Genomic DNA, 24,432 nt, shown 5'->3' with positions numbered 1-24,432 from the left:
TGAGCCTTTGTGGTTGCAGATACTCGGAGCTACTTTCTTGGCCTCCTCATTTTAAAAAAATTTACCAAAACAAATAAAAAAAAATTGATCAGACTATCTTCAAAATAAAGAAATGTTGTTTTCCATTACAGAAAGAAGTTGCTCTTTCTATTACTGTACAAATCAAGGTTTAATTTCTCATGGGAGTTAATAATACTGTTGGTAATTTTGTTCTTGGGAAAAGAAAGTTTAGAATCCTTAAACACAAATATATGATTTTACTCAGAGTTTGGAACACCTGTTCTTCCTTGAACCAGAGGCTGCTCTTTTGCCCTTTTTGAAGTAACATTTTACAGTTAAGTGTAGAAAGCTGAGCATCTTTATGGGGTTTATTGCAAGCATGTTCATATCCTTACATTTTGCCAAATAGAAAAATTTGGTGGTGTCCAGGCAGTGTAATTACTGTTTGTGTTATATTGTGTGTCATAACAGTTTGTGTTGATGTTCTTGCTCTTGCCATGCAGATCTTTTTAACATCACTTTTTTAAAAGGTTGTGGAGAAACCAGTTTAACATAAAATGCAACAAAACCAATTTTCCTGTACCCATGGGTTCATATTAACAATTAGGAGGTGTAGTGTCTTTTCCCATTGGTTTATAAGCTAGAAGGAACATTGGTTGGAAAAGTGTTTTGTAGCTTTCTTTAGACATGAGAATCAAGTAAAAAGAGTGAACAGAGAACAGCAGTTGTGTCGTTTTGTTTTTGTGTTTTGAAGAGTACCCTGACTGAGAGTAAAATGTTTAAATCAAGCAAAGAAGCTTCTGAAGGTGTTTTCAGGATGGCAGGAAATATATGTATGCTTTTTATTTCAGCTTCCAAATGTGTTCAAAAACTGCAGACATGTACTTGAGAGGTTACACATCCGTGATCCTCTGTGGTGGTGTAGGAGAAAAATAAATCCTATTACCCAAAATAAGTGGTAGGTAGCTTAAGGGAAGTACTTTGTTGTCACCTGTACTCTCTGCAGTACAAATATCAGCTTGTCAAAAAGGCTGAGACTTTTGTAGTGCATTCTTTCAGGGTACAAATCTGTCTTTCTTTTGACTTTAATGCAATAGCTGTGAAATATCTGTATTAAGTAAAATAGAGGTGAAAACACCTTAAGGGCACTGAGTTCTTATCTCTTTTTACTAAGAGTGGTGTCAACATGTACTAAAATGTGATGACCTACTCTCCACTTTGATAAAAAGGAAAATGACCTGTCTGCTGTGGCTGGTGATAGAGTTGCCTGGGGCACGTTATATTGTCACCACCTTTAGTACTGGTGTGTAGAAAAATAAAAAAGGTCAGGATAGTTCTGTTTACCATAGAAGAATTTGACATTTCTAGCTACTGATAAAATATACTCAGGGGTAGAAAGAACGAATTGGTTTATGCTACTAAGCAAGGTTGTGAAGAAATGCAGAGATTTTATTATGTGAGCCCTTGGAATCACATGATGTGTATCAAGAGATTTCTTCTGAACATTTCAGAAACTCAGGGTTCAAGTTGTGCATTTAACCCTGCTTTCTACTTGCTTGTGGCTGTTTGGGATCTCTGGAGTCATGTCTTGAAATTCTGATGTACCTGTGAGCTGTGCAACTTGCAGTTTGATGATGCTCTTAAGTAATGCAAGTAACAATATTTCTTACATTCTGGAAATACTTAGTGTTCTAATCTAGACCCTTTGTAGCCTTCCAAAGCAGTCACTGGAATTTAGTAGTCACTGTGATTAGTCATTTGCTATAACAGTGAGTGATGAATAAATAACAGAGTTGATTTAAATTGTAAGGCTGGAGCATCTCAAACTGCTCAAAGTAGTGTCTTACCTCAAAAGTCCACAGTCTCCCTGAAGTTGGTGCTATGCCATGGTGTCAAGTGCTATAGAGTTCACTTCTGCTTGAAATAATTTTGAATATGTTGAGCTGGTGAATTAAATCACATTTATTTTAAGGTATTTGAAGTGTAGCAATTTCTGTGAAAATTATCAGTTGTATTCATATATCTTTTGGTATGGTTGTAAACTGATACATGAATTAAAAAGTAAGAGAATGGTTAACTCCCAAGAATTTGGAATTATCAGGTGTTGAAGAATGTTCCTAATGATATCATAGAAAGGTAGTAGCTAGATAAAAATCAAAAGCTAATTGCTTTACAGAACTTTGTACTTTTAATTTCGAAGTTTATATAGAATTAAAATATTGACTCATACTTGACTGGCCCTCATTTTGCATGAGTGTCACTTAAAGACTGTTCAGAAATTTGCACTGCCAAGCCCACCTATTTATATTTTCTTTTGTTACATAATTTATGGTATTTTGTTGTTTTGTTTTTTTTTTTTTTCTTTGAAATACTTCTGTTCAAAGGAATTGAAATCAGGTACTGGAGATAGTAAAATACTGAGGTGATCTGATATTTTGGGGGGAATAATAAGAACAGTTAGACACAACTGAGTGATGGGAAGTCAATCAAATGTGAATTGAAAAGCCAAGACATCTAGTGGATTCCAGTGGAAAATACTAGCAATTAATTTACATGGAATGCAATTGGTGATTTATGTAAAGTATATATAAATTACTTTACAGGTGTGTATTGGTGTTTAAAAGATTTACTGTCATTTTCTGAAAAGGAACTATTACTAGAAGGACATATGAAGGTCTAAAACTGTGTAACTCTTATACTAACAAGACTGGAGAGAGGAGGTTCTGCCAACCAGAATAGGAGAACCAAGTCTTTTGCCAGCTCAGCAGCCTGATCAGGAGGAGGACACTTTTGGTCCTCTCCTCATTTCCCATACCTTATGTGATACTGGAGCAGAATGTTACAAAAAGAAGCTTGGTGTTATGCTGGGTTTTTTTTATATTCAGATGAATTTGGTTGAGGCTATTTGACAATATAAGTGCATCAATTTTTTTTTAAAGGCAAGTAATTTTTTCACTTGTTTTGTGAAAAGTAGCAAGTTGGGCATCTCCTAGTTCTTGTTTTGTGAAAAGAAGCAAGCAAGAGAAGTTAATTGACAATGAGGAAAAAAATGTAAGGTTTTTTTAAATAATGGGATCTTGACTACTATTAAAAAAAAATAATCCAAACTAATATTTTGGGAAAGCACTGATGCATAGTGACCTGCTGGGACTTGGCCATTGATTCCTTTGGAGAGATACCTGGCAGAAAAAGTCCGATGTATTCTGTCAGAGGGGAAAATGTTTAGGACCTCTTCAGTAATTTTTAGAAAATCTCCTTTGCATGTGGAATCTTTTCTACTCTTGTGACCCTGGGCTTCAACTTACCTCCTTTCTAATTGAGTTTTGGAATTCTTTGTTTAATAATTCCATATTTCACTTGTGTGTGCAAAATGGCAGAACTTTGCATGCATAATAAAAGCTCAGTGACTTCTTGACAGTGCCAGTGGCATGATTAATTCCCATGCATAATATATTCAGTCATCCTGTGCATATGCAGTGACAATAGATGCAAAGGGGAATGAAGGATCCCTATGGATGATGCCTGGGAGAGAGCTCTTGTCTTGCTGTCAAATCTGTTTGCCTCTTCCAAACTCCCCATAGATCTCTTTCTCCTTGGGCTCTGTGCCAGTCGCCACATCTTCCCCATCTGGTCAGTAGCAGGAAGCTGAACCACACCTCCAACTCTTTCATCTCTGGCTGGCAAGTTTGTGTGGCTCTTGGTAAAGACACAGAAAATACAAGTTAGATAGCATTGCCCTAAGAAACCTTTATATAATAATCCCTGGTGTTTGCCACATTGTGTCTTTTCCTGCTAAAAAACAGCACTGTTTACAGAAAGTTATGCTTGATGTTTTGACTGTGGGAGTTTTGTAACATAGGATTTAGTGCCTCATCCCAAAAATTAGGGCTTTTGTTGTGACCATTCTCAGAAACCAGCCAGACATTTTTTGGCTACTCTTAGTGTTACTCAGTTGTGTTTGTAGCCGTATAGTTTTCTCTGCATCTTCAGCTTATTTCTAGGTAACACTACATGTCCAGTACTAAAAATGTTAGCATATTGGAGGTAATTAAAAGATTTTTTTAGACTAAGGCCAGCAAAGCTCTCAAACTAGAAAATTACTTCTGTCGCTTCTGATGTGAGCAGTTGCTCTTACAGGCTCTAAACTGGGATCACACGGTGCTTGTAAATATTAACAAGAAGCCTTAGAGATCCTCCACTGACAAGCCAGTGGAGCTTTGTAACATTATGCTGGCAAAACTCTCTCTGCCTTGTTTGTAGTTACACACATGGAAAGGTATAGAACGTTTTGCTAAGTGTAGTTTTTAGGTGGGTGCAGTGATTTTTTGTCACACACTTATTTCTGTATTGTAGCAGACAAAATATTAATTTTTAGCACTAAATTAGTAAATCAAATACATTTTGCAGCTGTATTTTTAGAGAGTAACTGGATAAATATCATATGAATTCTATGAATTCTGGCTGATTTATCAGTGATGAAAAATTAAAGGTTCTTACTCCAATCAGAACATTTACACAATGGAAATATTGCTACAGTTGTCGTTTTAGTCCTGATTACTACTCAGTATGTCTGGTGCTGTTTTCTCATTTACAGCTGATATTGAGTTCAGTGTGTAATAAGTGGAATTACTCTGTCCACTGTTTAGTTTATGAATAGCCTACAGAAACATTAGTGTTAATAATGACACCCACTTAATGTACACAACAGTTTATAATATGGATGAATGAATAATGCATTGCACTATTTACATTTTACTGGAAAGGGGGTAAATCTAGTGCATTGCTGTTGGTGAATCAGTCATCTGATAGATTTTTAAAGTCAGTTCTAAGCAGAGTGCTTGCAACTACTTTAATAAGAATGAAGTAATTTAGACTTTAATTTTGTTTAGGGTTTCTTGAATGAAGAGGAAAATCACTTCTTTTGGAAGAAACAAGTGTGAGTATCAGCTGTTCAAGTCTTTTTAAATTTTTTTTATTATTTTTTTATTTTTTTAATTTTTTTTAAGGGCTGCATTCTGTTAGTACAGAGAACTAGGTGGGAAAAGTTTGGCTCTGAGTGCCAAATCTTTTGCCCAGTGACAAGGACGTGTACATGAGATGTTTTTGTATTAAACATGTTAAACTAAATTTACCAGCCTGTATAGGAAGTAAAGTAAGGCCTTGTTCATTGTACTGTCCCTTCTTAATTTAGTAATTTTCACAGTTTTTCCTTTGTCTCATTTTTCACTTGATATGTGTATGGATTTCAGGAGCTCGTGCAGGAGTGCTGATTCTTTTCTAGAGGTCTCTTTTGTTTTCTTCCTCACTTGTAATTTGTACTAGGATTGTATACTTAAAGATGAGTGTGTCCCACTTCCATAGGGAAATGTATCAGATCATAATGAATTTTGTGATTAACTGAATTGTTTTATGCTTGGATTGCCTAGTTCCCACTATTACTAGAGGAAGATGATAAATAAGCAGCTTTGAGACCCCTCCTGTTTCCATTCACAATTTTTCCATTTGTGTCAGACTTCTGATTCATGTTTTGTTTTGCTTTCTACGAGTAAAAAGCCATCTATGTCATAGAAGTACAAGTTACTTTTGCTAATGGTGAATTCCTTGCATCAGAAGATGGGCATTAATCCCATTTTGGCTAAGTGCAAATGATTTTTAGGCAGTCAACTTCTTTGCTGTTCTTATTTTTATCTGTTCTTTTGGCTTGTATCAATGTAGGAAGGCTTGGATTTGTGAGCCTAAGAGGGAGATTATCTAGGACATCTTTAAGTTAACTCTTTAAGGTACTGTTTTGGAAAATGTCATTGTATTACAGTTGGTAAGAATATGCTTTAGTTTCATTACAACGCATGGGAATATTAGTTCAGTACATAAAGGAACCATAATAACCAGAACTGAGGCTTTTAGTTATTTTTTTTAGAATAGATATGGGCACTTAAATAGAGAATGTGCAATTAATGTTATGTAGAAGTTGTGCTGTTTGAGTCAAAGCAAATGAAGTTGAGGTCCCTGGTGGCATTTAAGTATGTAACGTAAGAATAGCAGCTCTGATATTTTCATTCCTGTGTTAACACAGATTTGATAGGTAAAATCAGACCATGTATTAAACCACTTGTAAGGTTATAGAAGTCAGACAAGGCTGAAGAAGGGCTTGGGAGCCCTAGAGCTAGTCTGACTTTGTCTGCTGATTTTGGGTGATGTTATGAGATGTAGCTATGGATATTCCCTTGCCTCCAACTCTCATGGCTACCATAGCACAATGGGTTTGGAATTCAGTTCTTGAATTAGAGCTGTCAGTTATTTTTCTTTTAGTTGCAAGTACCTGAAGTTTCAGTCAAAGGTGAAATGTGCACACTGCATATACATCCTTTGTTTCCAGCCAGCTGTACAATATTGTAATTTTCTTTCTGAAGAGACCAAGTTGCCTGTTGTTTGTCTGTGGCCATCTATAATTTTATTGCCAAGTGTATTTCCTTCCAGCTTTCATGAGATTGTTTTCTTAAAAAGATTACAGCTTTATAGAAGTTATGTAACATGTAAGAAACTAAAATAAAACAAAACTAATATTTTAACAGAATAATTAATGTATCTTCAGTGCTTTCTCTGGTTATTCTATCAGTTCTTCTCACAGATTTTTTTTTCTTTCTTATTACAAAAAAAATTACATCAAATGCAGGATAACAGAACACTGTCAAACTAAGAAGGTTTTATATGGACAGCATTAGACAGGAGCAGAAAGATCCAGTGCACTAATAGGCACACTCACATGAGCCACCTAGTCCATTGACAGTTCTTTCCTTTGTTCTCCCTCTCGACCCACTTTCTGCCAGTGATTTGTGACATATTTTGTAAGAGATCAAATAAGCCCTTGACACCTGATTGCAATGTAGTGCTTGTTTACAGTTGCATTTTTGAAGGACCTCTAGACAAGATGGAAGGTTTAACTTAAAGTAATTAAATTTGCATCTGCTCTGTGACAGGAATTTTCTTATGTATGCATCCTGTTGAGCAACTTTTACTGTAATTGGCCATGAAGTACCAAAAGAAAGATGCAGGTAGACAAAATCATTCTTGCCTACTGCTAAAATCTGTCATTGTATTTCATAAGGACTGGCTTGTTACCTGGGTTTGTGCCTGGTTCTTTGATATACAGGAATGCTTAACTTTTTATTTGGAAGGGGGAAGGGAGATATTCCCGAAGCATTGGACCTTCCTCTGAGCACTCTGCCTGAGCAAAGCTGTATGTATGAAATACCTGTAGTTAACTGATCTCTTTCAGAATTACTTTCCTTTACTTGAATTTTGTTACTATTCTGTATTCCTGAGCTGCCTGATTGTTGTATGGTTAGGCACTGAACCTACTTGCTTTCATCATCTTGATTTTCTTCATCATTCAAGGTTGATGTGATGTGGGATGAGGGGAGGGAGCTGTGCTGAAGTTGCTGACATTGTGCTGCCTTCAGTTGGATCCAGATGTTATCACTTGTGCTTACATCTGCAGATGTCATGATTTTGCAACAGAATGTTTTTGCTCATATGATAGTTTAAAGACAAAATGACTATTTGAAATTATTAGTGTGACTTTGTTCATGTTTTTGAGGCTTGAAGCAATCTGTGAAGAAGGTAGAAGAATGAAGAAATAAGAAATAAGCCTTTGGAAAACTGACTGATTTGGTCACATTCAAAGCAAAATTATGAAATTAGCACTGGGAACTGAAGGTTCTTCTGACTCCAAGTCTGTACTAAGCAGTAGGCTGTGCTGTTACATCTGTGACACTACACACACCCCTGCCCCCCAGACAACTCACAACCCAAAAAACCACACCAAACTTTTGGGGTTTACTACAAACACAATGTTAAGTGTGTGGGTTTTTTCTGGGGGGAGCTGGTTTCTTGGGTATGTGGGTTTTTTCCTCTTTCCAGCTCTTTGTTACTAGAGTGTTAAATGTTTAATTGTCTTCCAAGTTATTTCTGTTGAAGTTTTGTAATGGAGTTTGATAAGAATTCCTTTAAATTTTAAGTTTCCACAGTATTTTTCATCTTGTAGAAGCCCTTAGAGGCCCTAAGCAAAATATGAGTCTGTTGTTCTGCATATTATGCATGTAGTCTTTCCCAGTTATGTGTAAAATGCTGATGTTATAAAATTAATTTTTTACTGAGCTGCTGTCTAATAATGAGTGATTCCTAGGATCCTCATGTTCCCTGCAAACATAAGAATCTGTTTTTCTTTTCATGGTCAGTGTAAATTCTTGTAAGTCAGAAGCAACCAGGACACAGTAAATAGACTGGAGATAAGTAAGGTTCTTTTCCTACTATATCAACTTTGGAACCCAATTTTTGAGATACATTTAGCTCAACTTGAATAGCATTTTCAATGCAAATTTTAAAAACAAAAGAACTATTTAAAGTTCCTTTGAGCTGACCATGATTAACCCTTATCAGTTCTCTGGTATATCATGGCCAAATGCATATGGTGCAGTTGGGTTTCTTCCTGTCAGTGAGATGTGAAGCACCATGCCATGATGTTCACCTAATACCTTTTCAAGTGGTTTTATGAGGACCAAGAATTATTTACATCTTGCCCAACCTGTCGTTATTGCTACTTTGGAGTACAACATAGGTTAGAAGAAGTAATTATTTTCAACCTGCTGACTACAAGTGAGATAAATAGCTTTTCAAAGGGCTGTAATGAAAGGCTGACCCAACTGGCATTTGTATAATACCTTGTTTATCCTACTCTCATCTCTATCACCTTTGGGCTACAACAAAATGTAATTTATGTTAACTGTGCTTCGTAGAAGGTGAGAGGTCATATTTTTAATGAGAGTAGCCCTGACTGGGACTCAGGTTTCACTATGTTGTGTGGTAGAGTACAGTCAACAAAGTTTGTGTAAACAAAGTGGTTATGAGAAGAGGGGAGAAAGCATTTGACAGTATTTGACAGGAAATAAAACCTCTTTGTTTTACCAGGCTTTAGTAAAGTTCATTTAGCAGAAGCTAGACAGGATAGCTACTTGATAGAAGTTAGATAGGATTTAAGAAAATCTCAGCGCTCATCTCAATGTCAAGTTTGTCCAATGTGTATAATTTCAGTGGAGCATTGGATGCTTTGCACTGAAAAAGTATTTTGAAGATAATCAATTTCTTCTTTGCTCTTTTGATGCTTTTTGCTAAAAACAACTTTTAACCATCCATCCATCCAGGATGATGGTGAGGCAGGGCACCTGTGCTTCTTCCAATGTAGAATTATGCTGTACAGCACAACTGAGCTTGTCTGCATGTTGAAATGTTAACCATAGGACTCAACTGGATTTGAGTTTTCCCTTTGGGGTGTTTGATCATGTTCAAGTACAGTTTGTGAGATTGAGCAATGGTAGTGTGTTCACTCAAGTAAAATAGGACTTTGGGGAGATGTTCTTTAATGATCGACAATGCTGCTGGATTTGTTGAATGATGCTAATATTAGATTTCACTGTTACTCAACCTGTTCTCACAGCTCATGTAGGCTCTGACTTCAAGACAGTTCTAGTCAAAATAGATGTAGCAGATGCAGGGGAAAATTTGAAGGTGTAAGGAAGGTAAAGTTTTCAGCTTGGAGTAGTCAAAAGCAGATTTGAAAGAAGTTCTTGGATTTGGGTTGTCAGTATTCAAATGCATACCCTGTGTGACTGCTGCTTCCCATGAAAGCTCACTCTTGTCTTTCATTTGTGCACATTTTTTGCAAGTGACAAATTGCTTCAGTTATGTTTCAGAAAGGACTGGGAAACACTTCAGATTCTTCAGATTTTGAATTTCATTACAGTCTGTGGAAACAATGTCTAACGTGGGTTTATTTCAAAGTTTGCAGTGAGAAGAATGGAGGAAGCTCCTTCAGTTCTTTACAGCCAAGTTGCCTTTCATGAAGATGAAAATTATCAAGATCTGATCTTTGTTTTCTTTTTACCACATAAAAAGTTCCGTGTTAGAATAGAAAATAACTGTTAGCTTTCCCATATGACAACGTAGTAGCTGATGGCTAATGTTGACTGGGTAATGGCAGGCACTGTGCTAAACCATAAATAGTACAGAAATCACTTTGTGGGATTTCATTACAAAAAGTTGAGAGAGCAGCAGTTTGGATTACACAAGAGCTGCAAGACTTTGGTATTGTGCTGATGTCAGTTGCTTTGTTTTTCCCCCCTGATATTGCACTGTTTTCCATCTATCATGTTGCATCAGAATTAAATATTAGATTGTGTTCCCTGAATGACATGAACTTTTTATTCCATGATGAAATGTGAAGACCTGTTCTAGCAGTTGGGAAGTTGGATTTCATCTCCCCAGGCCTTGCCCCCTCTAACATTGGTACTTGACTCCTTTTTAGCCTACCTCAGCCTTGCTGTGCTGTCCTCTGAAATGCCATTTCATGCTGCTGGGTCTCCCTCCTTCCCTGCCACAGCACTCCCCTGTGTCTTGATGCTCCTGCTGGCTGTTGGCAAGGACTGGAATCACATGTTACATTAAAACAACTCTATGTTGGGATTCCCCTTCTTTTCGTCAGTGTCAATAGGTCTTGAACTATGAATGCAAATCTTCAAAATGCTTCTTTTAAATTGACACTTGTTTTACATTATTTTATAATTAAGTTTTAGTGTTTAAAGAGAAGAAAAGAATGGAAGTTTTTCAAGTGATTAAATATTAATGTTATTCACATTTAACCCTAATTTACATTAAGGATGTTAACTGAAAGGCAGCTCTTTTGAATTCAATGTTTTCATTTCCTTCTGGCCTCACTGATGAATAGCTGGATCTTGTCACATGTTCATAAAGGGTGATGGTCCACTGGGACAGAGAAAATAATTGTGCTGTCTTGCACTTTATATGATGGACTGCTTGTGATGTTTACTGTTTCCTAAAAAGAAAAAGGCTAATGAATCCCTCTGTCTAAACTAAAACTAAGATTGAAAACAAAAACTTGTTTTGGACTGTTAGACCATTCTGCTTCTCATATAGCTAATATTTTTTCTTTTATTTCAACAGCATTCCCCTTAAAAATATGACAGAAATATTTCAGATATCTCCTTATTAAAGCCTTCTCTTTCTTCATTCTTTTGAATGAGACTTGTATGACTATGTATGTACTTAGGTGCTTCTACTTAAGTCTTAAAGGGTTGAATGAAGAGACCAGCCTAAGCACCTTGAAAAGTCAGTCATCCTTTATTGGCCTAGTTTGACTTTTTTATGGAAATGAAATCAAGTCTATATATTATTAAATGCTAGCATTCATTTTATATACTTCATATTCAGATTTCTCTGTTTGTTACATACAAACTGAGAGATTGATTTGAAGAGACCTTTTGCAGACAAGCCTTTTGAGGCAATTTGTCTTGTTTGTCTTAAAAGAACTTAAGTGTTTTGGAAGTCTGATTTCTTAGGTATTGGAAAGTGTATCAAGTGATAGTAAAATCTTGTATTATAATATTAATATATCTATTACATACATTGCTGTGGATTTAGGTAAATATTAAAATGTTGCAATGCATGCAACTACCACTAGGGGTAGAACAAATTGCTGAGTTTATTTTAATTTGTTTCCAGCCAATTACATTAACTGATATGTGCTCCATATACTCCTATTAAAATCTGTTTCCTACCTGGGAGTTCTGGTAACAGGAAATTCAGTTCTGTATTTTGAACAGAACTCTGAGTAGAAGTACAGGCTTGCAGAAGCAAGATCCTAGTTTGGCACACTCCACAGTTAGGTGTTTTTGCAAATGATACAGACCTTTGTGCACAGTGTTTAATAAATTATTGAACTTTGAAGAACCTTTGAGAAGTAGTGCTTGCATGTGACTGAGCAGTAGACATGAATCAATGTTATCCTCAAGTGTATCTAGCAGACAGTAATAGATGCTTGATCATACAATATGAATACTGAGTGAATGATGGTAATAACATTAAATATTTACATATAGCAAAAGCATCTTGACAGCAGAAAAGAGACTCTCTTCAGGAAGGTGGATAAAACCTTCCTGAAAGTATAATATACCTTTCTATAGGACAACTTTCTGTTAATAACTAGCAGCATTGCTTTGTAAGATGCATCTCATAAAAGTAGTTGTTTGGGACTTGTAACTACTGTATTTCAGTCAGTATTTATACAACATTTTAAGATCTATGAATCATTGCTGTCATAGAAGACTTTTTTCCTGCCTGTTTTTCCTGCCTGTTTTTCCTGCCTGTTTTTCCTGCCTGTTTTTCCTGCCTGTTTTTCCTGCCTGTTTTTCCTGCCTGTTTTTTTTTTCCCCCCGACTTCTAGAACAGGATGCAATACAAAATCGGCGATCTAAGGCAGCGTGTTCTTTAGTGCTAAAGCAAGAGGAGGGGTTTCCCTCACCACGTCCTCTCTTTGCCTCTGTTTGGCCGAGCTTGCGGCTTCTCCCTGGCTCTGCCGGGATCGCTGGGTGGGTTCGGGGCCGCCAGCGGAGGGCGCTGGGACACCGCGGGCAGGAGCGGAACAGCCGCCCGTGCTGGGAAGTGTCAGGGAGCTTGTTTTATTGTGAAAGGGCAGAGTGTAATGTATTCATCTCCATCCCAGGCAGGCATTTCATGCCCCGGAACATGCCCTCTCACAGCTCCGGCCTGTTGACTCCGTTTCGCTGGTATAATAATTAGCAAGGTTCTCACTAACCCGGTGCTTCCCAACACCTCGCATTTTCCCTCCGTGTTTTTGTACGTGATGGATTGTGCATTCTGTGAGTAAAGTTAAGCGGGTCACAGCCTAAGCCCTGTACAACACAGCTATTTTCTGCATGATAGTTTTGAATAGATACATATTAACTCCTGTTTAGTCCCTGTGGTGTGTAATGCAAACAAATTTGAGTAGTTTTGTAATAGGCTATTGGAAACCTGTAAGCACAGAACAATTTCATTGAAAGAAGGAAAGAAATTGAAGGAGGAGCTATAGGAATTAGAGGACACTGTCTTTTAACAGCAGCCTCCTTCAGAAGCCTGATGTGGTGCTTGATAGTGTTTGATACAGATGCTGTACTTTGTTCTAAAGGAACAGCTCTGACAGGCATGGTAAAGGTGATGTCCTGGTGTTGAAATGGTTACTCTGCTTAGTATGAAAATATGGGAAGGCTGAGTTAAACATCTCCTTTTTAGCAGTTCGTCAGCAGGAGATGAGGATATTGAAATTGGTCCTGATGGAAATGAAAATAAAAGGTTCTTTGGGAAGCATCCCTGTCTTGTTCTTTCCAAATGTAGTGGTGAGGACAGGTAGAGCTAAGGGTTCCCAAATTACTAGGTGAAGGTAATCTTTATTTAAACACCTAAGTAAGAATCTAATGAAATTTCCATATAATAAATTAATCCAAATAACAATGATGTGAGGCATTTGTCATATGGGAGCTCAGGTCTGCATGGAGGCCATCAGATACTGCAGTATAGTTAGTGTTCAATGTTGGTGATAAGCTCTTGCAGTTGTCTGATACTGTTTAATTTTAAAATCTTTCCTTCCAACATTTTTCTTATCCTAAACTGTTCTTTTTTTTCTTTTCTTTTATTGTTTTCACATTGCCCTTCTTGAATTCTAGCTACCACTGAAGCAATTCCATTGTAGAAGGGGAAGTAATACAGCATGTTAAGCCAGCAAGTAAGAACAAAGGTGGCTCTGGCAGCTTTTTCTTAATGTCAGTTCTTTGCCCTCAGTCTCCCTTATTAATGCATCTGAGCTGCTGTCACTCATATGGTTTTAACACAGACACACATACTATGTGTCAAAAAGGGTGGCCTAGATCTTTGAATTTCAGGTTGAGAATACTCCAACCAGTGTGTCAAATTATAAAATGGTTGACTCCAGTCCTTACAGACAGGAAACAGTTTATTTATTCTTGTCTTTGACATATGCTCGGAGTAAGCCAGGGGGTTTAGAATTTTAAGGTGTCTGCAATACTTTGGGCAGACACTGGCCAGAGTGCCTTGAATTTTATGGTAGTTCAGTCAGGTCTTTGTCAAGTTGTGCTTCCACTATTAGGATGTGCTTACAGAGTTACAGCTTGCACTTTTTGCTCCTGAATCCTCTTGTACAAATGCAGATACATGTGTTAAATTTATCTACCTTATGATCTGTAATTTTTATAGCCTTGAAAATTACTTGTTAAAATGGTGCAGCTATGTTAACACTGTACACATATGTAGTTTTGAAAATATCATCTCATTGGTTTGGCTGTTTTGGAATTACACTGACAATTTGGATGCTGTCAAACTTGTAATGATGGTAGTAAATCAGTGACACTTTAAATTGTTTTGGGGAGAGGAGAGGGAGTTGCACAGTGCGTCTGCCCAAAGCATCCTCCAGTCTGAGAAAAGTTTGAAGGAAAATTGGTATTTTTCATATTCTTGAAAAACACAAGTTAGAGATTAAAGAGCAGAAACAGGAAGCAGGGTGCTGCAGCTGAAGCTTTGGAGACCTAGCACACTCCTTTCTCCTGTGTGTTTTGTCTACTGGGATTTTGTTAATTGTGGCATATATTCTTCAGAATTATCTTGTGAATACCTCCTTTAAGCTTTCTAAAACTTCCATCAGCTCTGTATCTGGTAAAATGTGCTAACACAAAACAAGAGTGTTCCTGGAATTCCTTTCCTTTTATCCTTAAGGCTTCCAGCCATGTTCTTGCATTCTGGAGTGAAGAATACAGTTAAATGATAAAATACAGTGTCTTGCAAGGCTGTAAAGGTCTTCAAATTTCCCCAAGTTTGTAAGTGGTTTTTATACATTCAAAGTGCTTATTGTGCTAATAAAATATCTGGAAAATAATTTAGTTCTGCAAAAGATACCAAGAGTCAATAATTTTGTAATGGCCTCCGAAGATGTTAAAATGCTGTGTAATGGGCATGACAGTTCCAGTATGTGAAATTTAATGCTCTAACTCCTTATTGATCTTCCTTGTAGCTGACTGCATGGCACAAGCATTTGCACTTAACACCTCCTCTTTCTACATTAGCACTGTCTTCAGAAGTGTTACCAGAGGGACTTGAAAACCCCCCTTGAAGTTAAACTTTAGTATTTAAGGAAATATCTATTTTTTCAAGTATGCATTTTATTTTCACTTTAGTGTTGACTGCTGTTTCTTCTGGGTCAAGTTTTAATGCTTAAAATTTTATACCTTCCCCGTCTTCCCCCCCTTCAAGTAATCTTATTACACATTGGGTGCTTCTACTGCTATCTATCAAAATATATTTAGACCAGAAATCCTTAAAGGTTCATTTATTTTCTGGAAATGGTGAAAATCTGCAAGAGAACTACTAATTGTGTATTTAATCTTGCAGGTGGTTCCAAAAACCTCCAATAGTGTGACCTACTTGTATGTTTATGTCTGAAAGTTCTTTGTCTACATCTGCAGAAGTTAGAAGACTTTCAAAGAAGTTGTGATTCTGCATCTCAAGCTGTGTCAAACCTTGGGTTTTCATCCTGGAGGTCCCTCTGGTTGTAGGTCAGTGAGTTAGCTCTTGTGACACAGATGAGATACTAAACCCCAGTGAAGGTTGTGCAATTCCAGATTGCAGATGTGCAGTGCTTCTGGTGGTTCTTAACAGTTCTTTGTGTTTCCTTGGGTCATTCAAGCAGAAACAGCACCATTTAGTCTATTTGCCATTTATATGCATTAGTATGCAGCTCCTAAGGGTTCTACAGCTTTAGTGCCCTACATCCTGGTAAAAAACTTCAATATACATTACACAACATCAGGAAGTCCTTAGTGGCATTAGAGCATGAGAGGTCTGCAGGCAGCAATGTCAAATGTGTTCTTATTTCACCAGTAACCCTTGTTATAATCTGTGGTTTTATTTGTTTTTAATCTTTATAGAATCTTTCACATTAATGGTGTGGTGCTTAGTATTCACAGCTGGAGAAACCCACTTAGTTTCTTGGGATCACCCTGTGTGTAGGAGTGTTCTTTGCCATATCCTGCACCATCACTTACTGGTGGCAGTCCCTAAGGTTTCCCTCTGCTGACTCATTGGGGGTGAGCTGGTTAAGAGCTCCTTCACTTGAAAAATGTAGTTTCTCAGCAACTAGTGGCTATTTTTCAGTGAAACGATGCAAATAATGGCACAAAGAAATGGCCCAGTGCCCTTACTTATTGCTTGAGATTCAGAAACACATTGATCTAAGGGTATCCATCAGTTTGAGTGGTTTTTTAGATGTAAGCTCTTCTGTCTGTGTATAAGAGGAATCACAAAGAACTGGAGATCTAATTGAAACCTCATGGTTTGTGAGCTAAGTGTGATGTTCTTACTTCTCACCTGTAAACAGCTGATCCTTTCAGCAACTGGAGCTGCTCAGAGGAGATGCACACATAGGCAGTGAAAGAAATTAATGATGGTGTAAAGGTGTGTGCAGTGGTTGTAGTAGTTTATTGACAGGTATATTGAGAAGGCATGGGGGCATTTTGTCTGCAAGAAGTGGCTGTGTTTTAGATTGTTTATAATTTCCCATTTTTATTATAATTACTTAAGGTGCTAATCCATGTGTGACAAATCTACACTCAGCTGGGTGAGAAAATGACTGGTTCTGTTCCATTAACATCCACTGGCCAAAGGAGCAATGTTCCTGTAGGTTAAAACAACAATTAAGGGGCCTCAACACATCAAGGCAGGGAGAGAGTGGATACCTTTAGCTAAGACATGTTTCACACATTGCTAAGATGCTGCAGTGCATAAATTAACTCTTATTTCAGTTACATCTGTCAAGTATGTTGTGCATATGCATGACTGCACTGTGTGTGTGTACCAAAATCTGAGCATGTTGATGTGTGAGAAAGGGTAAGAGGGGTTGAAATTAGTAGGCAAAGGCAAACAGGACCTGTGCAGGAAAGGGGATCAGTCTCCTAGGCATCTATTACAAATACTGATTTTAGACCTGAGCTCTTTGCATTACAGAAGATTGCTCATTTTGCAGTTTTTTCTTGACCTGGATCTCTTTAACTGCATCTACTACTTCTGTAAATGGACTGGTTTGTTCAAGGGGAGAGTGAGGTGCACAATGGTTATATTAAATAACCAGCATACTTAATTCTAGAATACTTGTGAAATGCAGTTATGGGCTAATAAATACTGTTAGAGTCATAGATAATTTTAATAGCTTTTGGTAAGACTTGAGTGTAATGAAGGATAGCCTGGAAAAACAACTTTCAATGATGCTGTAAAATCAGGTGGTCTTTTAAGATCTTTTCATGAGTGGAGTTGATAGAAATAATCTGAAGGTAATAATTTCTGATATCTAATACATATGATAATGGAGAAATAAAAGCTGTAGTAGTACATAGAGAGTATATTTTTTATTACTTTAGGTTCACTTCTGACATAACTGGTTTTAGTGAGCCACTTGAATGATCTCAGTTGCTATAAAGTTTTAATAGCTCACACGTGGAAAGCCTGGTAGTTTAACCAAATATCAACTTCAAAATCACATTCCTGCCATAAGTAACTATCCTAAAGTTGATTTCTGTTTTAACTTTTTAAAAGTATCTGAAAGAATGTTAGGAGATAAAGGTTGTGGAAGTTCCTGTGACGTGATGGCTTTTTCCTATATGGGTATTAGTATTGCATCACAATTTTTACTTATGTGAAGTATTTCATCTTCCTCCCTCATTAAGTCACTGAGCTCTCAATTCAGAGCTCTGTCCCTTTTCTTGCTTCATGACTTGAAAGAATTCACCATTTTACTGTAGTTCATTAAAAAAAAATAATCAAAAAACAACCACACAGCAAAATGAACAGACAAAAAGAATGAAAGAAGCACAGGCTTTGATGATCTAATGTACATTCTTACGAGGGGAAGAAGCTAAAAGACAAAAAATTTCTATTTTTGGAAAATCAGAAGTTTGCATCTGAACTTGTGATTCAGATCTTTCTTTCAAGACAATATGCATCCTCACAGTACCTTGATAAACCTGATAACATTTTGGAAAACCAAAGGCTGTTAGTAAAAACATTATTAAAGATGGAGATTATACTTCCTTCTGCTTTGGACAGAGTGACTCTTTGTAGGAGCTGGCCCAAGACATTTCTGCAAACACACTGGGTTGCATTGAAGACAAAGACCTAAGTGTCTATGTGTTACTGGTTCTGGTCCTGAGTCAGTCTTCTCAGAAGTGTGGGAACTGTAGCAAGCAGTCAGCAAAACATTTTAGGATGAAAAAATTTGCCACTGTTTTGAGAACTTAAAATGAAAGGAGTTAAGGCAGAAGGACTTTTGTTGGCCAAGTAGAGATGATGTTTCAAAGCAAGTAAGCCTTCTCTCTGCACTCTTCCCTGTAGCAGTGTAGTATTTCTTCCTTTAGCCCCAATAATATTATTTATCAGATATCAGATCTAGACCTGATAGGTAGAATTCAACCTACATAAAATGTTCCACTTTATTTTACGTCTGTTTCTGTAAGATTGCTGGGGATAGAGGGAAGTAAAAATGAAAGTCTTTTCCAATCTTGGTTTTATAAAAAAAAATAAATCACTGGACTGATGAAATAAAAGCAACATTAGGTGGGACCTTAGGTCACAATAGTGAATTAGAAAATTCAATTATTTTGCAGGGAAGAGTGGATGTGAGTGCACAGAATGATTTTGCTGGTTATGATGTTTTCTTGTCTTAAAGGTTGATGGAAGAGCCCATCCAGTTCTCAGCCATCTACAGAGTACTGGAAATGGTTGTTCCCTTGTGTGATGTGTATATGAAGTATTTGTAAATAGTAAATTGTTAAAAGAAAGCAAGAAGTTAATGACATGCTCAGTTCTTGTTTGAATTGTCTTCTTCTATGTATCTTTTCCATGGCATGTGGTGAGTCTTGTGCTTCATTCTTTGTAATGCTGTGGTGAAATTAAGTAAAAAATGGCAGATTAAAAGGTTGTTTGCATCTCCTCAGAGCTTGGGAATGTGCCTGTTTTTGCTGTTTCTGATACTCATTCCAGTTTTTCTGGTCAAATGTAGCAGATGCACAGCAGCCTGCAAAGGAAGATGTTTGCAGACACTTTGATCTTTCTAGAGGCCCTGGTACAGCACTCTCATGGTTTCTTGAGCAGTGCAAAGTGCATGATGAGATTCTAGGAGTGGTTCATCTAATATTGTCCTTCATGAATTTGCATTGCTAGTGTATGCACCAGAACCATATTGGCTTTTAAAGTGGAAGGAGCATAACACTGGTACCTGACTAAAATGTTATACTGCTCATAATTTTTTAAAAGCTCCAGGTCAGATTGAGACAAGTGCTTTAAAAGGTGCCTGATACCTTGAAATAAAGGCCAACTAAAATATTTCTTAATGGGTTTATGTGTTGGAAGAGCATAGAAAGAGTGCTCATGCAGCAGGGCTTAGGCTTACACAGCATCCAGCTGGTGTAGCCAGATCTTCAGGTATGCTGTTGATGGGGGGATTTTATAGTTTTTCTATTTGTTTGTTTGTTTTCTTACTTTTTGGAGGTATTTGTGAGTAGCTTGATGCTTTTGACATCTGTGTGACAGCTTCTTCCATAAGAGATGAGCAGTGTGTTATACCACCCAGCTGTGTGTATTAGTCTGTACATCAAGCTGAAGAGAGGCACTTAGCCAGATCTGACAATCAAATGTGAGCTTGTACTGCCTATACACAAGAGTGCATTTTAATGTTGTGTGCTTTTTGCCAAGAGGCTGGTACTTGACAGAGATATTGTCAGAATCTCTCTTCTTATCACCTTTTTTTTTTTTCTACAGATGAGCTCATGTTGAAATACATTAATTTTTTTCCTGCAGTCTAATATGATTCATCTTACAGATAACAAAGCCAGTCTGATGTTTTCAGTGATTGCCTGTAATAAAACTGCAGAAAGCTTTTTTGTAACAGAGAGGTGTTAGTGTGTTAGGATATGCAGCAAATCAGCATGGCATTTTCTGCTGTCTTAATCTGAAGTTGCAATAGGCTGGGTTTCAGCAATGGCTTCATGTCAACATCCCAATAGCCCATTCCTAAAGAAAACTTGAAACCTGAAGACATTTCTGGTTCCTACATTTCAGTGCTGGGTTTCTCAGCCTTGCTGAGAGTTGGTAATCAGCAGAGTGTGGGTGTGGAGATGGCTAAGTGAGAATAACCTGGTTTTATTTTACTTTGACTGATACGTTTTTCCATATTTAATTTTCCAGAATAGAAGGTAGAAAGAGAAATAATTGCATGTAAATATGCAAAATTGAATAAAAAGTCATGTTTGTCTTTTTAATACAACTAGGTTTATAGTTGTCTGTTTATATCTTGGTTTTCAGTCTAATTTTCTGTTTCAATTTTACTCCAAAACAGAAAAAAAAGCTTCTTGAACAACTTGGAGAGAATAGACTTCCATATATGACACCAGCAGATGCTGATTTCCATCAGTTGGTAATGTATTTCTTTTAACTGTTTAACTTGTTTTTAACTGCAATGGCTGTTTGTACTGAACAACAAATAAACAAATCAATCTCTCTTGAAAGAGGCACTGTAAAATCTGAAATAAAAGCAGTATCCCAAAAGCTGATAAAGTTAATGTTCTTCAGGTGGTACTGAAGCTGTAAAAAGTCAGAAGAAATGGTGGCAAGGTTTATAGATAAACTAAGATTTATTATGGGTCGTCATTGTTTTTAGAATAGACATCCTTTTATGCTCCTCTTTAATGGAAACAAATGTCCCTTTAAAGCTGTCTCAGTGTTGTAGGATAACCAAATGTTATGATGCAAATATCTGTTTTCATACCATAGCAAACGTGCATACTGATTTACAGCCTGGTTTGTGCTTTGTAAAGGCTCAATTTCTGGATTTTAAAATTCATTACCTGAAAGGCAGGTTTGAATCTGTCTTAGAAGTAGATGGTACAAGTACAGATGTCTGGAATTGTGCCAGGAGGAGCCCACAGGTGGATCATAGGTCAGTGTGGTGCTTGAGTGCTGATGGCTTTTATTTGTTTTCTTTCTTTAAAAAGCACTTTGTACATAAGCTGATATGTGAGTGAAAGTTTTGATAGATCAGTTTGTGCATCCATGTGCTCTTATCCCGTTCCCTAATGCCTTCAGATTGCAGCTTATTTTTTTTTCCACACAAAATGATCTGTATCTACCTTTTCCCCATGCTAGCAACTAATTTCTGGAGAAAAGAAGAGATGTGGTGGGTCCTTTGGAGCTCCACATGTGCTAATTGATACCTGATAGGCTCACATTGCAGCCATTCCCTTACCAAGGGCACTGGTTTGCATCCATTTCTTTTATTTATCTATTAATTTTAATGAAATACATAGGAATTTAGTCTATTTAAGAACTGAGTCTTTAGCCTTTGTCAAGTTTGCCAAACAGTCTCAGCAGTAGTTAAAACAGATTTACAGGCAATCAATGCAAGGTGTGATTATGTGGTTCTCACTTCCTAAGAAAACCAGATGAACAAAATAAAATTCTCCAAGCCTTCCTGGAGTGGGAAGCAGCATTTTGCATACAAAGCAAAGTGCAGCAGATTAGCAGCATTATGCCTTGCTGGGAGTTGCTGCCTTTACACCCTGCTGGATTCTGAACTCCAGTTGAACACCAGAGTTTGTATGGTCAGAAGGGGATAGGAGGAAAAAGGATATTACAGGTGGGGAGATGGGAAGAAAAGCAGATTGGTGAATTTTCTTCTATGTGAAAGGGGAACTTTTATATAAAATAGAAGACTTAATTGGCTGTGAGAATAGGGAGGACCAGAATGTCAAGAACTATTTTGAGGTGCAGTATGGCAGAGTTTTGGTCCTTTTTAAAAGTTTGTTTTCATTTGTTATTTTTGCAAAATACGATTGTTGTTATTTAAAACTATTTTAGTTTATCATGTAGCCCTTTAGAATTCATTTAGAATGAGACAGAAAGGTCTTTGCAACCAAGACAATCCCCAACCACTACATCCCCCACCAGTCCTTCCCTCCTTGTGCACAGGAGGTGTAGCAGGGCACCTCCTCCAGTTCATCAAGGGAGCTTTATATGTTTTATTGATTTCTGCCAGAGTCCTCACTTTTATTTATTTTTTTAAAGTTTGCTCTGATGATGCTCTCTGGTTGCACACCACTGGTACATACCCACAGTTTGTGCACTATATTGTAATGAGAAAATCAAGTAACAAATACTGGCATCTGTTCCTTCACCATGCTCTTGACTGCCCTGATTTGGGAGAACCAGGATAGAAAAAAAGCTATTTGGGAAACCACCAGCAGCTGCCAGGCTGTTGATGTGGCAATTACAATGAGGAGCAGCTGAGCTTGTGGGAGGAGAGGATGGGCCTAAAAAGGATGGACCTAAAAGGACCAATCACAGCATTCTGACCCATGGTACTTGGTACCAAGAGAGCCTTCTGGGGACTTTTCTGGCTGGTGTGCAGGCTTCCTGCTGCTCCTCCTGTGTCTTCAGTGGAGAAAAACATCATTTACCAGAGCAGACCCCTTTTTGCCTTCCCAGGTAGGACTACCTTGGTTGCTCTAAGGCTGTTGTGCACCATGATTCCCTCAAATCATGCAGTGAAAAAAATCTATCATGATTTGTGGGCTTGCAAGAGCCTCTCAAACCTTAAACACATACTGCTGGATAGAGTGTAATAAGTAAAGTCTTAAGTCAGCATTCTTTGCTGTGCACCCAACCTGCACACTGTTTTGTTTTGCTTGGTCAAGCTTTTGCTTTTGTGTGTTGATGACCCAAAGAAAAGATTACACTAGGTCAGGATCCTCTCACTGCTCTTCAGGTCTCTTTTTTCATATTTTTTTGCCATTTTCTTTCCCCTGTTTGTTACTTGAAGAGACACATCAGCTTCCCATTGCTGTTGGGCAGAGATGGGACAGGGATTGGAGTTGGGGGACCTTCCAGCAGCTTCTCACAGGAGCCCCTCCTGTGGCTACCACTGCTTCCAAAACACTGCCCTAACCCAAGACACCAACTCATGCCTGATAACCTGTCAAATGTTGCCTATTCTTGGCTATATGAAATACTTTGCTTCCTGTAAAAAGAGTAATTCTTTTCCTCTTCTTGTTCTTGTGGTTTGTTTCCTTCTGTAGTGGAAGACCAAATATTCAAAGCTGATTTTCAGAAAATCTGATGCAGTACCTGAAGAGCTCCACCAAATGGTACAAGAGGGCTTTCTGACCTTGCGAAAACACAATTGTTTCTTTCAAGATCTTGTAAGGATCAAAGAAAAAGATTTTATTACCCCAGTGTCCCGTATACTAATTGGGAAGCCAGGATGCACTTACAAGTACTTGAACACAAGATTATTTACAGTTCCTTGGCCTACTGAAGGTTATGATATAAAGTATTGCAGTCCTCAGATACATGATGCTTGTAAAGCATTAATCAGACTTAATGAGTACTTGCATATTGAAGCAATCAAGGCATTACAAGGGCAAAATTTGCCTGAGACCAAAGAAATTAAAGATACTACTGTAACAGATAGGGAGCAAAATTTTGGTATTTCTCTTCAGGAGAAAGGGTCTGTTTCAAAAGATCAAAGCAGTTCTGTACCAGAGGATGACTACGGGAGTCTAAAGCACAGAACCTCTTTTAACTTGACTTTATTGAATTATATGGATCCACTGCAAATGCTGTACTTGAAACAAGAACCTTATTTTGGAATGGGGAGCATGGCTGTGAGCTGGCACCATGATGAGAATCTGGTTGAAAGGTCAACTGTGGCTGTGTACAGTTACAGCTGTGAAGGTGAGTGATGGGAGCTATGGGTTGATTAGTGATAAAACAATCTTAAATCCTTGAAGCTGCTCTGTGTTTCCTTGTGTGTGTACATAAGCACACCTGCACACTCTCCTAGGTTTGTCACATGCTTTCCACATTGTAGTATTTTCTCTATTTAAGCCCTGTCTTCTACTAAAACCTGGACAAAATATAAAGCTGTGTTTACTGCACCTGGCTTATCAGTTGTTCTCTAAGTAGATTTAAAAATTTGGTATGGTTAACTCTGACTAAGGACCAGGAATCAGAATCTGTCAAAAACTTACTGCAGGGTGACACGTGCAGACTTTCTATCTTGTAAAATCATAGAATCATAGAATTGGCTGGGTTGGAAGGGACCTCAGAGATCGAGTCCAACCCTTGAACCACCGTTGCGGTTGCAATTGCAGCTGAGATCACTGTCTTTATTGTGTTACTTATAATATACAGACTGGCTTCTGCTTTATGCTGATTTTACGTCTCTGCTTTCTTTGGAAAGATGGTTGGTTTGTTTTGGTTTTTTTTGTATGGAAGTGTTACTGCATTTACTTGGAAGTATATACATCTTGTCTTGGCATGCTGTACTGCTGTTTTGCAGAGGATTTGCCAACATTTCTGTATTTGGGAAGGGTGAAAGTTTCCCATTAGAAGACCTGTTGTCTGAAAGGCTGTGCAAGCTCCCAGTTACTTCAGAACCACTTAGATACAGTTTTGGGCAGGGAAAGTTTA

The 24,432-nt window shown here is 37.6% G+C and overlaps 1 protein-coding gene across 1 annotated transcript in view; it reads left to right on the top strand.

The window, feature by feature from the left end:
* The window catches only part of FTO (FTO alpha-ketoglutarate dependent dioxygenase), a 222,272-nt gene that overhangs the window by 13,352 nt on the left and 184,488 nt on the right, over positions 1-24,432 (top strand). The window contains exons 2-3 of the mRNA XM_030457999.1: positions 20,303-20,380; positions 23,037-23,694. Of these exons, the coding sequence (XP_030313859.1) occupies positions 20,303-20,380; positions 23,037-23,694 (736 nt within the window). The remainder of the gene's footprint in view (positions 1-20,302; positions 20,381-23,036; positions 23,695-24,432) is intronic.

Source organism: Calypte anna, chromosome 11 (genome assembly GCF_003957555.1).
Source record: "Calypte anna isolate BGI_N300 chromosome 11, bCalAnn1_v1.p, whole genome shotgun sequence".
NCBI lineage: Eukaryota > Metazoa > Chordata > Aves > Apodiformes > Trochilidae > Calypte > Calypte anna.
Note: the sequence above shows the minus strand (reverse complement) of the source record. Positions and strands in the feature narration are given on the sequence as shown.